The 18,828-nt window shown below is 34.3% G+C and overlaps 1 protein-coding gene across 1 annotated transcript; it reads right to left on the minus strand.

Moving 5' to 3' along the window:
- Positions 1–11,429: 11,429 nt before the first annotated feature.
- Positions 11,430–18,588, minus strand: LOC124374859 (phospholipid-transporting ATPase ABCA3-like; the record flags this gene model as incomplete). The annotated part of the gene is given in 5 exon segments (XM_046833000.1): positions 11,430–11,811; positions 13,165–13,381; positions 17,766–17,872; positions 17,874–17,977; positions 18,441–18,588. Coding segments are annotated over 5 exon segments (750 nt in total), but the record flags the coding sequence as incomplete, so codon positions are not given.
- Positions 18,589–18,828: the final 240 nt, after the last annotated feature.

The following is an 18,828-nucleotide window of genomic DNA, read 5'->3' on the forward strand; positions in this document are numbered from 1 at the left end:
CTTAGATTAATTTCATCTATTTATTTAGTAACACACTTATAATTAGATGTATTGATTGTAATATTCATATGAGGTAATAACAGTTTTGTCATCAATATTTCTCTACCGTACACCGTATTTGTGTTCCTTGACAGCTGTACCAATAGTTTTTCCTGACAGAACTGAAAATCCATTGAAAATAAATATAACTATAATTAATCATTTCAAAATAATTAAAATCAATGACCAAATTTACCAATGATGGTGTTAGAGAATTAGGTTCAGATTGTATTTGATTTAAGTTGCTCATTTGATTTTTGTTTTATATGTAGATCAGAATTTTGTAAAAACCATACACCAATTTAGAAAACTTTGTACAACACATCTGAAAGTAGATAGTTATAGTTATGTTCAGTATGTTGCATGTTTCAACATAAATGTATTTTATGTATTTTTTTTTTACCAAGTATTAGCTGTTTGTGGGAGATGTTTAAAATCAGGGGATTTCATTTAATGCAGCTTAACAAACACTCTGCACCACCACTAGAAACATTGGAAAGAAAGAATTTGGTTAGTTTTAATATACGGACATTATTTACCAGCTGTAACAGACACAGTACAATTAATTTTTAAAAATATCTCTAGATAAGGGGAGATGTCAATGAAAACCTTCAAAATTTCAATATATAATTATTTTCATGTTTACTTTATTTTCTGAATATATAAATGTGTAATTTGTATAAGAATTTAATGCAATTCTGGGGAGGGGAGAATGTTTAACGAACACTTGCACGTTCATTTTGTTATATTTTCAGAACAATACCCGGTTGTGTTTTATAAATAAAAGTTATGTCATTCTCTCAAGCAATTTTTAACGTATACAGGCTACTTTAAAAAGATAAAATCTTTAACTGTTTTTATATCTTATTATAAAATCTAACAAAGTTCAGTTTCAAATTCCTACCACTCCCACAAGGAATAACAAAAAAATGTTCTCTATTTGTCCTGTCTGTAGAGATGCAACACCCCAAAAGAGGATGCCAAAATGAAAGAAATATTAAAATATATGCTTTAAAAATGTATTTCTCTTTAAAAAGCACATCCATGACAATAGGTGATTATATTCTATATTATCACTAATCTAATTGATTTCAGAAAGCTCATGCGTTAAAAGTGTTACTTTCCTTCCCTTTCTTCTGAGAATTAATAGTGTAATAGCAGTGGCATATTCATGTACTATGGGGAATTCTGGAAGTGCAAATAACTCTAGCTGAAAACTAATTTAATTTTAGTTTTACGGACTAAAATATTCTGTAGATTCTCTGTAGATTGATTTGGATGTGATCAATTTGCATTAGTTACTTCCATTAAACCCTAGCACAGAAAGAAACTCTGATCACTTTACTGGCACCACTGCACAGAATTGTAGGTAGGCTTACATGTTTTATTCATGATACTTAGAAGCTCGAACTGAGCAATAGATTCTTATAATTAATTATTTGATTAGACACGTAGAAATTTCAATGCATTTAGAACGCGATTCGGAATTATTCCCAGAGACATCAGGTGTTACTGATATAACCCTACAGAAAATAAATGTTCTTTAGTTCATATTATCTTTAGCTACATTGTAGATAGGGAGATAGCTTCATGCACTTTATTGTAAACGATAAGTGCATATGATGATTGGAGGAATCATTATGTTTCTGTACGTTTCTGTTTAATACAATTTTATTTATTACCTATTGTTTCATATTTTTCAAACATGCTGTATCTTTAATACCTAATTAAAAATAATTCAATGTCAGTCTACCTTCATATAAAATATGAGTTGGTGAGTTTGGCTGTCCTGACTGAAAATCTCTATATTACACTGTGTAATTGCATATACCAATTCCCCATTCACAACCTTCCACTTATAATAAGTACTTGTATGAAGTGGAAAAATATATAGCTGTCAGAAAATTTGGAGATGTAGTCTATACAGATACAGATACAGATACAGATAACTTTATTCATGAGCTTCAAGCACAGAATGGTGTCAAAATTTATATAATTATAATTTATTTATTTATTTTTTGTAGTGTAGTGTCAAGTAGCACTGCTGACGTCAGGTCTTACGCGAGCGATGAACTCCTCCATGCTGTATAGTGGGATGTCTGCAAGCCATTGCCGGAGCCTCTTCTTCAACGTGGAGGGTGTGCCTTCTTTTATTGACTGTGGAAGCATATTGTACAGTTTTGCTCCAGCGTATGAGGGTTTCTTTGAGAAAATAGAAGTTCTGTGGATGGGAAGATTAAAGTTGCTATTGTGCCTTGTGTTGTAGTTGTGAAAATTTCTGTTTCTTGGAAGAGGTGATTTTAGAGCGAAATCAACTGTCTCTAGGATGTATAATGAGACTGCAGTTAAAATTCCAAGGCTTTGAAAGGAGTTCCTGCAGCTTTCTCTTGGCTGAAGACCCGCCATGGATCGAAGAGCTCGTTTCTGGAGCACCAGCACTCGTTTCAAGTTTTCTTGCTTTGCCCCACCCCAGAATATTATACCATATCTGAGGTGAGACTCGAAGAGGGCATGATAGCATGTTCTTGTTGCTTCAGCCGTGCTGATGGCTCGAATACGCTTCAAGGCGAAAATTGAAGAGCTCAGCTTCATGCAAAGAGAGTCAACATGGTAGTTCCAAGACAGCTCATCATCAAGAACTATACCTAAGTGTTTTGTTGAAGTTAGGGTTTGAATGTTAGGAGGACCAGTGACCTTATTTTTGAGCTTTCCCATAATCAACTGTGTAGTTTTTTCTTCATTGAAGACCAGATCGTTGTTGATGCAGTAGTCTTGTGCTGAGCTCACAGCAATGAAGTTGTTCACTTCCAGTGCTTCTGCCGCCTTGTCGCTAGTCAGGAGCATGGTGTCATCGGCAAACATGATGGCCTTGCTATACCGGCTGACATGGTTTGGAAGATCGGCTGTGAACAAGGCAAACAGCACTGGACCCAAGACCGAGCCCTGGGGGACTCCTCTCTTAACATTCAGTGGCTTTGATCTGATCAAAGTTGTAATACCATTGGCGATTCCTTTCAGCTCCACAAGCTGCATTCGACTGCTTAGGTAGCTTTTAAACCAAGAGTGTGCTATTCCGACAACTCCAAGATGTTCGAGTTTGCCTAGAATCATCTTGTGGTCAAGGCAGTCGAATGCTTTGCTTAAGTCAAGTGATGTACTAATAATTGTTTTCCCAGCATCCAAATCGTTAATCATACATTCAATGATATCTCCAAGAGCTGTTGCTGTCGAGCGGCCTGGAATGAAGCCATGCTGTCCTTCAAGGTTCATGTTGTTCCGCTGAAGATGAGCTCTGAGTCTACTTAAGACAACTCTCTCCAGGACTTTTGAGAAGGTGGAAACCAACGAGATAGGCCTGTAATTCTTGATTTCATCTTTTCGCCCTTTTTTATGGAGGGGATATACTTTTGAGGTCTTCATTTTAGATGGAAACACACCTTGTGCCAGAGACTTATTTATTACGTCAGTCAAAGGAACCAGCAGTTCCTCCCCGCAAGATTTCATGAGCCTTGAAGACATATCATCCACACCAGCTGAAGAAGATGATTTAGTTGCTCTGATGATTGTCCGGATTTCGTTCATCGTAGTTGGAGCGAAGACCCTGAGATGATCGTCAACAGTAAAAGTATTATCAATAGGTGTATACCTTTTTGGGGGATTATTTTTTATCAGGGTTTCTTCGGCGACATTGATGAAGTAGTTGTTTAAATGTTCAGAAATGGTGTGTAAATTGCAAGTAGTTCCATTGGCTATTTTTAGTGAAGATATTGAGTCAGTTAAGTTTTTTAATGTTTTTCTTTCAGCATCTATTATTGTCCAGATGGCTTTATTCTTGTTTGCAGATTCAGAGATGAATTTCTCGCTGGCTGACTGCCTCAATGATCTAAGCTTGAGGTCGTAAAGTTTTTTCTTATGAGCCGCATCTGCTTTGTCTTCCGGTCTTCCATTCAGAATAAATCTGTCACGTGCTGCAATATAGGCGTTCTTCTTTTCGCTCACCTCTCTGTCATAGGCAATTATTTTATGTTTTACAGATTTATTGCGATATGTCTTGTATGGACAAGCAAAATCCAAATTGGAGACCATCAGAGTGATGAATTTGGAGTAAGCAATGTCTGCATTCTCCTCCGTAAGCACTCCATCCCAGGACTGATAAGTGATCGTATCTTTAAAGGTGAACATTGTATTGCAGTTGAACTGGCGTCGAGTAGAGACAGTCGATGTACTTTTCAACGATGGTACATTTATAGTACATATTTGACCAGTATGGTCGGACAGGTGTTCATCAACTATATCCACTTTTACCAGATCTTGGTCGAGACTTGAGCACACTAGGTCGATGGAAGACTTATATGTAGCAGATATAGCAAAAGCAAAAAATATACAGTAGAAAAAATACTGATTGTGGTATGGCGGATTGAGATGTATCAAAATAAGATCTTGAACGGGATAAGTTTCTATCTGGTGGTATATAACCTCATTCAAATGGTTTTATAAAATGTATTGCAAGATATTATCTTAATTCATTATACCATCTTTTTCTGAGCAAAACTTTCTATTCTCACAGACTAGAGACATACTATCTCATCTTAACCTTCCTAGAATTCTCAGAAAGAACCTAAACTTTTGATCATACGGTCATGCACTTCTCATAGTCATTAAACATTTTCTACCTTCAACTATCAAGTTTTGCAGACTCCATAGGAGTACTAATTAAGATGTCGGACTTTGAATCTAACCTAGATATATTGCAATTTCAAATCCTGTCTGTGAAGGTAGCACTTTTTATCAGTACCATCGACCTAGTACTGAATTTACCACTAAATTCTAATATTGTAAAATTATAAATTTGTTTTTGTCTGGTCTGTGTTAAGATAAGTTTTTGTTAGTATTCATTCTGTGTAAAATATTTAAAAATTGTTATCTTATACACCTTTAGTCTGTGGATTTCCTTATTATAACTTTTATTAAACAAGATCTCTAAATTGGTTATGCAATAGGAGGAACAGGAAGAAATTTATGACTAAATTAACTTAAAATTAGTACAGTATTAACTTTTTAATTAAAATATTTGAAAAAAGGAAACTGTTAAATAGAGGATAGTATTTACAATTGATTTCCATTAATTGCTTATTATAACAAAATAAACAAATACAACCCTTTTGTTAAATTACATTTGAGCCAATTGAACAGTTATTTGTATTTCGGTTAGGAAATTAATTAAAATAATTTATATCAAACAAATCTTTTATTTCACTTCACAGCTTTCCATTATGTTCAACGAGTATCTCTCCAAAGTTTACGACAATTAGCTCATTTTTAGATCTTAAACTCACGATTTCACTATTTTCCAAATTTATTTAACTCATTAAAAATATTCTCAAGTAAATCATACTTTTTGTTAGTAGCATGAACATACGAGGGGGTACCCAAAAAAAAACCAGAATTATTTTATAAAAATTATATATTATCAAACTTTTTATAATACGACCTTATCTCCTTCAAAATAATCTCCATTACAACTAATACACTTGTCCAAACGGTATTTCCATTGATCAAAACATTTTTTGTAGTCATCTTTAGAAATGGCTGCAAGCTCGAGCTTCGTTTTTTCTCTTAACCTCTTCAACGCTGTCAAATCGTGGACCTTTCAAGCCTCTTTTCATGTGTGGAAATAAAAAAAGTCGCATGGAGCGAGGTCAGGCGAGTAAGGTGCGTGGGGCAGCAGAACCATGCCGTTTTTGGCTAAAAACTGCCTAACTGAGATGGCTGTGTGTGCCGGTGCGTTGTCGTGGTGGAAGAACCAGTCTCCAGTCTGCCACAAATCGGGTCTTTTCTGGCGAACACTGTTGCGCAATCTTCTTAAAATCTCCAAATAAAATGTTTGGTTGACAGTCTGACCTGGAGGAACAAACTCAGAATGAACAATGCCTTTAGCATCAAAAAAGCAAATCAACATGGTTTTGATGTTTGATTTGACTTGCTGACATTTTTTTGGACGAGGTGAAGATGGCGACTTCCATTGGCTTGACTGTTGCTTCGTTTCTGGGTCATAACCATAGCACCATGACTCATCACCAGTAATTACCTTTTCCAGAAAATCGGGATCATTTTCGAGATGTTCTTTCAGAAGGCAGCAAGTTTCAACTCGATGTGCCTTTTGATGGTCAGTCAGAAGTCGAGGAACAAACTTGGCAGCAACCCTTTTCAGTCCTAAATCTCCTGTTAAAATTTGCTGAACAGAGCTCCAAGTTAACCCACTACTCTCTGATAGTTCCTCAATTGTCTGTCGACTGTCGGTGAGCACAAGTTCACGAATTTTCTCAACATTTTTCGTCCGTTCGAGAGGTTGATGGACGTCCAGAACGAGGTTTGTCTTCAATCGACATGTCGCCATTTTTAAATCGAGCGAACCACTCGTAGACCTGAGTTTTCCCCATAGCATCATGTTTGTAAGCTGTATTCAACATTAAAATAGTTTCTGCAGCATTTTTACCAAGTAAAAAACAAAATTTCACAGCTGCACGTTGTTCACTTAAACTTGCCATGACAAAAAACGAAACAAGAACAAAACAGGGTTAGTGAAAACAGTCACTACGAACGAACAGAATGCACTAGGACAACGGAACTGGGGTCACTGAGATCGCAATGGGTTGCGCGACACACGCCTAGCGGCAGGAATGTGTACTACACGCTGCCGGCTGCCAGCAATACAATTCCGGTTACTTTTGGGTACCCCCTCGTAAAAGATATCAGCAGCTGTAATGGAAGGTATTAAACCCATTTTAAAAGATTTTTCTGACAAGGAATTACTCAAGAAATACTTGGCCAAATGTAAAATCCCAGTGAAATCTTCAACAGTATAACAGAATGGATTCCAAACTATAACTTTGTAGGAATTTTGCTTTTTAAATTGTAGTATTAGATATTTTAGGATATTTTAAGGCAGACCAAGAGAGAATCATGAAGGCAGAATAATCTATCACACAAAGGAATCAAGACAGAAAAGAAGGGTGTAAAAAAATTAAGAAGTGGCAGACACAAGGTATTATATCCCTCCCTAGAGATTTTTAAAAGGTACACCAAGTAAGCCTACTAATTTAATGTTTTTCTAAAAATTTCCAAATGATGTTTTTTACTTTTAGGAACTAGTACAGTTCTAAAAGTTCGAGTTTATATATATTTTCCTGTTGTGTGTATAGATTATGAAGATTGAGTAGCAAAACTACTTATTTAATAAGTACAAAGGAATATATTTTATTTAACATTTTGAAATTAAATAAAACAGTTGTAAAAATGTGTAAAATAAATGATTTATCAATGTCAGTTTACAAATAGTTGGTTGTCTGTGTTATTTAAGGTTTCAACATGTCTTATCATCTCTCTGCAATGATTGACATGTTGTGTTAATGTGAAAAATATGTTATCTACATTAACAAGGTTTGATGAGATATAAAATTTTAAAACTTTTAAGCAAATCTTTCTGTTTAACATCTTATACAGATCATAACATTATATAACATCTTCTGAGATATTTCAATTGTGTTGTCAATGTTTCAGGACAGTGTGAAACGGATAAAACTTAGATGATTTTTTATATTGACCGCTAGCCTAAGAACTAGGGCATAACGTTAATAATAAGTACATATTTCTAAACACTATTACTTTAAGGTAATTAACATTTAGTGTAATATGTATATATATATATATACTTTGTCCTTAATTTAAATCCTCCTAAAATCTCCTAATATCAAGTTTCATACTTTTAGGACCATGACACAAATATTTAATGTCTTTACCCCAGGTTTGAAGTGTTATACAATTTTATTAATCAGCTAGTGCAAGAGGATATTTAGGTCCACCAGTAGCAGAGCACAGATCTGAAGTGCCCCACAAATCCTAACAGTCAATTGATCAAGACATACTCACTCTTTCTAATTGTTCACTCCATATTCGTCTATGACAACCTCCAGTGCCTGAATGGAATAAATTATATGTGTATACACACACACACACACACACACACACACACACACACACACACACACACATGATATGCACCCTATGTCTGTGAGTAAGATTTTGAAAATTAATAAATACAAACCATTTAAAGTTCATTTAGTCCAACAGTTTAAGTGAGGATGATTACGACAGAAGAGTTGAGTTTTGTGAACTTGTGATGCGCAAATGTGATGACAATAGAGATTTTCTGACCAACATACTATTTTCTGATGAGGCAACTTTTTTTCCTAAATGGCAATGTTAACAGGCACAATTGCCGTTACTGGGCTAGTGAAAACCCACATTGGATTACTGAGTCCCATTCACAGCAACCACAAAAACTGAAACGTATGGTGTGGAATTTTAGGTAACAAAATTGTTGGACCCTTTTTCATCAATGGAAATTTAAATGCCGAACTTTACTACAATATGCTCCAAAATGAAATAATCCCAGCTATTCAAATTGCATCAAGAGAATACTTTGATAATGTATGGTTTCAGCAGGATGGTGGCTCCACCCCATTATGGGAGACAGGTAAGAGAGTATTTGGATTTAAGGTTTCCTCATAAATGGATTGGCCGAAGAGGAGAAATCGAATGGCCTCCAAGATCTCCGGATTTGTCACCAATCGATTATTTTCCTATGGGGGTCATTTAAAATCCAATGTTTATAGAAGAAAGCCTCATAATTTGGAAGACCTAAGAAACAGGATTATAGAGGAGATTGCTTTGATAACTGAAGAAATGTTAGGCAACTCTGTCGAATCATTTTACACAAGATTGGCTCATTGTCAAACCGTAGAAGGAACACAGTTCGAACAATTGCTTTGACACCAAAATGCAGGTAAAACGTTTGTTGTAAGACTTTTCTAACAGCATACATTATTTTTTATTTGTAATAAGAAATCAATAACATAAGTATTTCCATAATTGTACTGTAATAAAAACTGGCAAATTTGTGCTAATAGAACCAGCTTAAAATGAAAATTTTTGTTTTATTTAATTGAACATTTAAAAAAATGCTAAAAAATTAGTGTGTAACACATTTTGTGGCAAGAACCATGTTAAAATTACATTGTTGAACATCAGTAAATTTTCAATACTAAAAATGCTCTATTTTCTGATAGAATAATTCCCTTGAGATGCGGTTTTGTGGCATTCAATTCAGTAAGCTATTACCTTTAAAAATTATGTATCACAAGGTATAGGCTTCCATTAAGAATATTCACGATACCCTCGGCAGGACGTCCCCCGTTGGTGTGACATAACAAAAACATTGTTCCAAAAAGTAGATGCCCAATCTCTATCACGATTGTAAGAGGTTTCAAATTTATATTTAAATTATTAAAGGATATATTTGGGTGTTTCCAGACATAATATACACCCTGTATATATATATATATGTGTGTATATATATACCGTATATATATGTATATACACATATAATTTATTCCATTCAGGCACTGGAGGTTGTCATAGACGAATATGGAGTGAACAATTAGAAAGAGTGAGTATGTCTTGATCAATTGACTGTTAGGATTTGTGGGGCACTTCAGATCTGTGCTCTGCTACTGGTGGACCTAAATATCCTCTTGCACTAGCTGATTAATAAAATTGTATAACACTTCAAACCTGGGGTAAAGACATTAAATATTTGTGTCATGGTCCTAAAAGTATGAAACTTGATATTAGGAGATTTTAGGAGGATTTAAATTAAGGACAAAGTTAAGGAAGTGTTGTGGAGTTAAACACAAGAAATGGAGGTGCTAAGGTCCTTTTAGGACTAAGTACAAGTACAATGAGAGATTCTTCCCTCATTAAAAGAAAAACCAATCCCCTTTTAGCCTTATCGTGCCCATCCTCACGAATGACTGACTCTATAACAAACACAATAAGGAGAAGGAATGTCTTTCGGATTTTTTTAAGTTTGGAAGTGCTTGAATTCTTGGTAGTCAGCAAAGCAATCACAGTTTAATTTTACACATATTGCACTAATACCATTTATCTTTTCTTTTTTGTCAATGTCTTGTTTGTTGTTTATGCAGCATCGGAAAGTGACTAATGCCCTGCAGGGCATTATGGGGGGGTGTGTGTTCCTTCCTCCTTGCCTCTTAGCAAAGAGAAAGTTGCTACAATGTGACACATCACAAGGACTACACATACATATATTAGTGTTTACCAGATTCACATCTGCAGACTTAGGTCTAAATCTAAATCGCTTACAATAAGTCAGAGACCAAGGAATGTAGGACACCAATCATTTAGTTTTCTCTGAATCACTTAGTTATCGTCTAATTGACAAAATCAACACCCAACTCTAACATTAATCAGAGTGCAATATATATCTTCTGGATGTCCTGAACACACCAGACCCCAAATAGTCACAATATTGACTGGGAACAGCACAATGATGTATAGACAACACAAAAATATAACAAATCACTTCCCCCAAAAAATTCCAAATTCCTAGTACATTGATGTAAAAAACTCAACGTATAATTCTAACAGATACAGTAACTGAAACCAGAATAACACAACTATGGTGGGAAGGGTTGATTCAATGCGAGGTGTTGAGTTTAGCTCCAGTTCACCTTCCTCTTACATGCAGCATCTGAAATCTGATGCTGTTGCAAACTTGTCTCCTGAAATCTGAAGTCCTGTTCGTCTGAAGTAATCTAAAAACAAACTAGAACTGAAGCTAAACTCAACATTCACATTGAATCAACCCTTCCCACCATAGCTGCACTATGTGTAGAAGACTCAGTTGCTCCACCATGCTTTGGGATCATCATTGTAGTTCACTCAATTGTGCACCTGATAAGACAATGAGAATACCTCTTCACCTAGATTGCACAACTTTTTGTAGTTTGGGTGTCTCAGGGGATGCGGGAGGTTTCGTTTTGAGCTTCTTCGTTCTTCGTCATTAATTTTGTTGGATCCCTTCAGATGAACATGACTTCAGATTTCAGGAATCAAGCCTGCAACAGCATCAGGTTTCTGATGCTGCATGTAAGAGGAAGATGGTGGAGCTAAACTCAACATTCACATTCAAACCAGAATATTACAGATATCCCAATGCTGATTCATAACATGTTTGACTTAGCCAGTAATACTTAGAAGACCAACTACTTGGTAACTAAAACACTATACCAAGCAATATTAAAAAGCCACTGACAAGTGCATTGCTGTATAGACTCTTTCCTCAGTACAGATATAGTAATGATAATACTGTATAATTTTATTTTGCTAAGGGGTAATTCAATTTCAGTATATTATTTTTTTATAACTGTATAAACACTTCATATTATTATCAGAATGCATTAAAAATATATTAATGTGATCACATTTATAATGGGATGATTATATGTATGATAATAGTGTACACAATCCAAATTTTAAAGTGTTTTTATTTTACATAAATCAGCCTTAGAAATAAATTTATCCACTGTATTTTGCAATAGCATCTCACAAGATTGAAGGATATTGGTATGGAGATAGACAAGAAATTAATCACTAGATTAATATTTTAAAATGTTATACTGTAAAAAAAATAACTTGTTACAAATAAATATGTATAGCACACAATATTACATTGTATCAAACTTCGGCTTTTGTCTGTGCCCGGGCAAAATGCATAAAGACTTGTTCAAGGCTGGTGTCACTGATGTTGTAGTCGTCGATGATATCATGTCTTTGCTTCAATCCCTCCATCTTTGAGAATAGCAGTGACAACGGGATCTGTGCATCTGGGACGTGGTAGTGCAGAAGTCCCTGCAATTATGATGTTATACAAAAGTTAGCTTTCATAATAATTACTGCTTATAAAACTGCATACAGCAGATACTACAAGTCTAGACATGTATTACAATGTTGTTTCCATCAAGAAGTTTAATAAAGAAAATTATAAAAATTAACTTCACATACTTTTTACCTGAACCTTTTTTACCTTATATAAGAAAATTGTATATAAATTTAATAATTCCTACATTTATGTTTATTTTCTTCCCCTTTCATAGTATAGGGAAAGATTTGTTATAAGGGTTTTCTATACCAATGGAATTTAAATCAATTATACTACATCCGTGCCATGGAAAACAGTCCAAAACTTTTTACCATTTTTATTGACCATCTTAGAACTGAATATGCCTTCTAGAGAGTCACAGCCTTATCCGTAGGCAACCTTAGTGAAGGTCATAAATCTGTGATTATATAAAAATAAATAAAGGTTTTTGGGGGAAATATTTATATTAGGAAGTATGAAGTAAGAAATCATATTCATAAATCTGCATATACGTAAGCATAATCTATGACAAAAGAATTGATCAACTTTTAGCTGTACTGGACATAGTATTCAATAGGGTAGAGAGAGTAGTCAATATTTCAAGCTTTTAAATTTCTTAAATTTTTAAATTATACACATTTTATCTTACATGGACATAGTACCCAATGAAATAGTATTAGTGCGATGCTGAGAGAACCGATTTTGAGATTTCGGTGAAGATTTTGGTCTATAAAAATTTGAAAAAATTGGTTTTGTAAAACAGAATCCATATGTGTAGTGAACCACAGTTACTGGTAGTGATTACACAGGTGCTGAGTTTTCTGAAATGTGTCATTTAGGTACAATGTTGCGTGTAAATAGTTTTGAACTATTAAAATAATTGCTTAACCTCTATCCAAAAGACCCCATTTGACTGGGTCATTGGGGGGGACGCGGAGGCATTGCAGAAAAACTAAATATGGAGGTGAGAGGGAAGGTATCTTGTATTGTATTAGGGTTCCTAATTATGACATTTTGATAGGTATATACACAAAAACATAAGAAAAGAAAAGCTATTGAACTCAAACAATGTTGACACATATAACCAAATGATATAGTAACTTAAAAATATAGTTTCCAATGTAAAATTCTGTTCTTTAACCACTCAATTATTTAATTAGACACCTTTTTGAAGCTTATCTAAGATATAGTCAGTCTTGAAAATCAGTGTGAAGATCAGGAATACTACAGGAAGATGAATTTATTCCAATAAAATTACTATTCTGAATGAGGAAACCACACAAAATGACCGTTTTCAGCATAGAAACAAGTGCATAGAATTTGTTATTAATCCCCATACTTACCAAATGTTCGTCTTTGATAGAGCACACTCTGAAGGCAAGCATCATGTCTTGTTTCAGAGCTCCCAACACATCACTCCTCTGTGAAGAGCGCAGTTTGATCTTGATGGTGAAGCCTTGCCCGAACTTGTGCTTCAGGTATTCCGGAGTGCCGATACACTTCATGTGCCCAGCCACCATGATCGTCAGTCGAGAGCACAATGCCTCACACTCCTCCATGCTGTTGAGAAAAATTACAGTTAAAAATACTGTATTCAGTTAGGCCTACTGTAATATTTCAAAAATCTAAAACCGTTAAAATGTGATAAATTACTAACTAGTCACTACTGAACTTTTAGAAATTAGAGCTTTATAATAATATAGCGAGTCCTTTATTATCATTTCATATTATAAAGTTAAACACTACTTACTAACATATACAATGGCCAACATCCAAAATTCTTCTGTCCTTTTAAATAATTCATTGTCAATGATGAGGTTAGAGAATAACTGAGAATATTAGCAATTATTTCAATTACACCAATGAATGAAATTAATGTGCTAAATTATGTAACTGTAGTGTAACTTTATTTACATTGTATTATATTATATTATTATTGTATTTGTAATTCAACTGTAGAAAACTGATAGTCAAATAGAGAAAGAAAAAACATACTCAAAAAAATCTTTGAAAAATTTGTTAAAAAACTAATATCTAATAAGTGAAATAGTAGAAAATTACTAAGCAAAAACCTTTATTGATAAAAATTCATAATATGTAAAAACATCTAAAACTTGTAATAAAATGGAAATAGGATGACATTTAAAATACCTAAATGAATTAACTAAACTGATCAAGTATTCACGTTATGGGATAGTAAAAATAAGTAATTATCAACAAAAAATCTTAAAATTGTAGAAATAACATTTCAATAAATACAGCAATTTTCCAACAGAAACAATATGATATTTCATTTCCATACTAAGAGCATTGTTAACAATTTAGAAATGATAAAATCATATTTAAAAGAATATAAAGATTTTCAACTGAAAGATAATACGATTATGGACATTGTCCATCGTTATATGTTACAAAAAATAAAAAACACTAAGTTTTGAGGATTGGAATCTATCCTTTTCAGCAGGAGTCAGAAAATATCGAGACCATAAAAAATGTTAGTGCCAATCTTCAAAATTCATATTTTGATCTACTGTATCTCCAATGGTACACTCCAATCATTGTATGGCTAACATGCAAGATTTTTTAATTTGTACAATATCATCTAAAATTATGTTGTTTTGCTGAATTTTTTTGCTGTTTCTTTTACAAAGACAGCCTTTCACGCAACCTAGGAAATCCATCCACAGTGTTGTATATATATATATATATATATATATATATATATATATATATATATATACAAAATCTACAAATATATATATATATATATATATTATATACAAAATCTACAAAATATATATATATATATATATATATACAAAATCTACAAATATATATATCTACTTTTTATTCAAAAAAGTTCTTTTTAGTGTCTTTTTCAAATTTTGGTTATTTTTTTATATATCATCCATTAAGTAATCTTCACTATCTGTGTCCATGTCATCACCACGCAATGGAAACCAATTGTCTATTCGTATATTGAATATTTGCAACAACATCATACGGTAGCTTGTCTGAGCTGTGCGACTACAGGGAATCACTTAGGTGCAAACGGTCATGACAGAGGACCAAGAAAGTGTTAACATCTAGTAGAAAACAATACAACTACTTGCATGACTTGCGATTGTCATGGAAATGCTTCTTGCGCAATATTACGGTATACAATAGAATAAAACAAGAGCATTATAACGATATGTAATATTATGTCAGTAGTATACTTTTTACACAATCACTATGAAACATAATATTACTTATTAATATTACGTGAAAGTTTTAAGAAAGTATAAGTCTTTAATAATATACATACAGATAATGAACTTTTGCAATTTGGGGAAATTTCCTGATTCAGGAAGCAAATCTCTTCAATCCTTTAATATGTTAGTAATATCAAACTATAATGGGTAACTGTAAAACATTTTTATTCTTACTAAATTTTCTGACTTGGTTTCTGATACATCAAATTTTGAGTTAGAAATCAAAATAAAATAAAGTTAGAAATCCAGCTCGGACATAAATGGTCTGGTGGTGACTGGTGAGTCTGAAGCCCTTCCTCTGTACAGTTCGAGGACTTTAGCTGTGCGCGTGACCTGGAGTGTGTGGTGATGGGCGGGAGGGGTGGCGGGGTAGCATTATGCGCTGCGTCCCGAAAACATTTCTTTTGACTCATGGTTAAAATCCTCCGTTCAGGAATAGTATTGGCCCAAATAACTCATCGCACTCGCCACAATCAGTCTGTTTTGTGACAGTGCTGAGTGTAGCTTGTGCTTCGCTTTTACCGATAATGTCTATTGAGTTAAAGTCAAAAGCCTATTCATAGTCAGGCTCGCGAAATTGTGAGTAATGTTTATACATTTATGAAGGAAGAGGCAGACCATCAAACTGTTAAAATTCCGTTGTCAAAGGCTCGCCAAAGAACTGCTGCAGCAACTGGAGTGTCAGAGCGAGTTGTGACTAAAATAAACAGTTAACTTAACAAGTTGAAGGTTAGTAACATAGGTGAGGCAATTTTTACTACACCAAACAAAAACCGTCAACGACGTAGAATAGTTGACAATTTCCATGTTGAAGAACATCGAATACCGACTGCAAAACTTTTGAGGGAGGCGCAAAGGGACAAAATATATTTCCAGGGTTGTGAGAAAAGTTTTAGGTGAGTATTAAAGGACCTGGAATTTACTTGGAGAAGGACGGCAAACAATAGGAAATTATTAATTGAAATGCCACAAATCCGAGAGAAGAGGATAACATACTTGAGAGCGTTGAAAAATTACAGGGAGCAAGGACGCCCCATAATTTATTTAGACGAATCTTATATACTATCGTCTCACGTATCTAACCAAACTTGGTCAAATGGCTCAAATGAAGGGTTACACGTGCCGATTTCCAAGGGCGAGAGACTAATAATTTTATCCATGCGGATGGAGAGAGAAAGGGTTCTTCCCCAATGCTTTTACATGTTGGAAAGCAAGCAACCATAGTGGAGACTACCACGACAATGTGAATGGGGACATTTTTATGAAGTGGATAAAAGAAAAAGTGTTACCGAATTTAGAACCAAATTCAGTACTAGTATTTGATAACGCGCCCTACCATAACATACAAATTGATAAAGCTTCTACTTCAAAAAGTAGGAAGCAAGATATGGAGGTGTGGCTTTCAAAAAACGGAATACCATTCTGCGACGATATCCTTTTATCCTGAACTCTACAAACTTGTGCAGCTATATACACCAAGGCATGTCCGGTACGCCTTGGACGAAACTGTTCAACTACAGGATCATGACATCTTACGACTTCCGCCCTACCACCCAGACCTCAATCCCATTGAGTTTAATTTGGGCCGAAGTCAACATCATGTGGTTATGAGAAATACATCTTTCACTATGTATCAAGCTAAAGCTCTATGCGAAGACAAGATATCAAGTATGGGCGCAGAAGAGTGGTCAGTAAAGTGCAAACACGTAGAGAAAATCGAAAGGGACTATGCAGCCGCAAAACTCCAGATTGACAATATTATAGAATCCCTTATTATATCAGTTGGTTCGGATACAGACAGCAGTGACAGTGACCCAGGAGAGGAGGACAACTTGAGTGGAATTGAAGAAGTCCAATGAAAAAACAATCATTGTAAGTAACATTTGTTATTAGAAAACTATATTCTAAGCATTAAATATTATTGAAGTGATTGTAAATTAAATAATAAGAGAATAACAAATAATAACAATAATAGGACTTATCCTTGTTTTTCAGTTGTTATATTGTTGTTTAACGTGTTTTTGAAAATAACGTATGTGTGAATAATAATCGGCAAATCGAAATCGTGAGTTTAAAGTCGTAAGAGATTCTTGCGCCTTCATCTCAGCGGCTAGCACGTAAACGCAACCCGCCACACAGATAGCGTTCGTTTTTTGAAAGGGTAGTATTAGGGCTGCACGAGCACAGCTAAATTCCTCCAACTGTACACCACTGTCTAAAACTGTTGCCTGTTTTATATGTTTGGAAAATTACTGACCTGTCTCAACATCAGTGTTACAATAAAACAAACATCATCAGATGTTATAACCAAATATACATTTGATTTTATTCATCTATTTTGCAGGCTACATGTAGATCAAGAAATTTCACTGTATACCCCATTGTTGAGTGGCAGTGAATCAGTCATTTACACCATTCAGTTTTATGTTATTGTAATTTACCTTAGTAAAATAAATAATGCTAGTTAAAAGCAATTTCAACATTTTAGGATAACTTATTTTCTAAGCTTAAAGTGTATGGCAATTGTATGGCATGTATGGCAATATGTTAAATTGCCTTGTAAACCACATTTTATACAACTCAACACTAATCGTAATGTCTTCACTGACACATATATCTTATGGATTTTACACATATACAAGTATATATTGCCTTTAGTCTAGTTATTTCTAATGAGAACTAACTTTTACCTGTGAGAAGTGAGGACTATGGCCTGTCCGGCTTGTTGACACTTGGATACAACTTCCCACAGTTTACGCCTGGACACAGGATCTACTCCAGAAGTGGGTTCATCCAGGAACAACTACTGGAGGCTCTCCTATGAAAGCCATTGCAGTGCTCAGCTTGCGTTTGTTGCCACCACTATATGTTCCACATGGCCGGTCAGCATACTCCTTCAAACCTGAAAATCACTGAGTCAAGTGAGAGAAGTAATAGTACATGGTCTTTCAAGTCAAGTTCTCTAAATCTCAATCATCCTGAACATAACCACCCAATAACCAAATGGCTCTACATGACTAATAATATCTATTTCAAAAAAATTCAAACTGAGAGTATCATTTAAAAAGTTTAAAGTTAAAACATCTTTTCATAAAAAATTATATAGGATTTTTTTAGTACAGCATTGACTATAATAGAGTCCAAAACAATAATGTGTTGGCAGTTTTGATAGGCTTGTTCTGAAATCTAGTGACTGAATTAAATGGGGCAAGTGGTATTTAAAATATTTTATTATTATTTTTGCAGATTCCAGCTGTGCCACCAGTCACACTACCAAAGACTAGCTGGTTAATGTAATGTTCTCAAACTTGACACTTTGGGGATGACTTGTCTTGATATTCTCTAATAATCAACCAGTTACTTACCCATCATATTAATCCACTTGGAGATTTCAAAATCGCAGAGAGATAAAGGAACACCTCGCAGCAGAGCATACACTCTGAGCATCTCCTTGCCTGTCAACAGCTTATTGATAGCATCAAACTGAGGGCAGTAGCCGATCTGTGACAGGAACTGGAAAACAATGAAATTTTTTAAATAAAATTAATTCAAAAATATTAAAGATTGGCATTTACAAATAATTTATTTTCTAATGTTGGTTCTTGATATTTTTCAAATAACTTTTATTAAAATGAAAAGTAAATCATTAGCAAAAAAATTATTAGTATTAGTGATAGTAATAGTGATTCATTAGTAAATCATTAGCAAAAAAAGCAGTTAGTCTTAGAAATATTACAGGTATGTGGGATCCAG

Source organism: Homalodisca vitripennis, unplaced genomic scaffold (assembly GCF_021130785.1).
Source record: "Homalodisca vitripennis isolate AUS2020 unplaced genomic scaffold, UT_GWSS_2.1 ScUCBcl_10579;HRSCAF=19533, whole genome shotgun sequence".
Lineage (NCBI taxonomy): Eukaryota > Metazoa > Arthropoda > Insecta > Hemiptera > Cicadellidae > Homalodisca > Homalodisca vitripennis.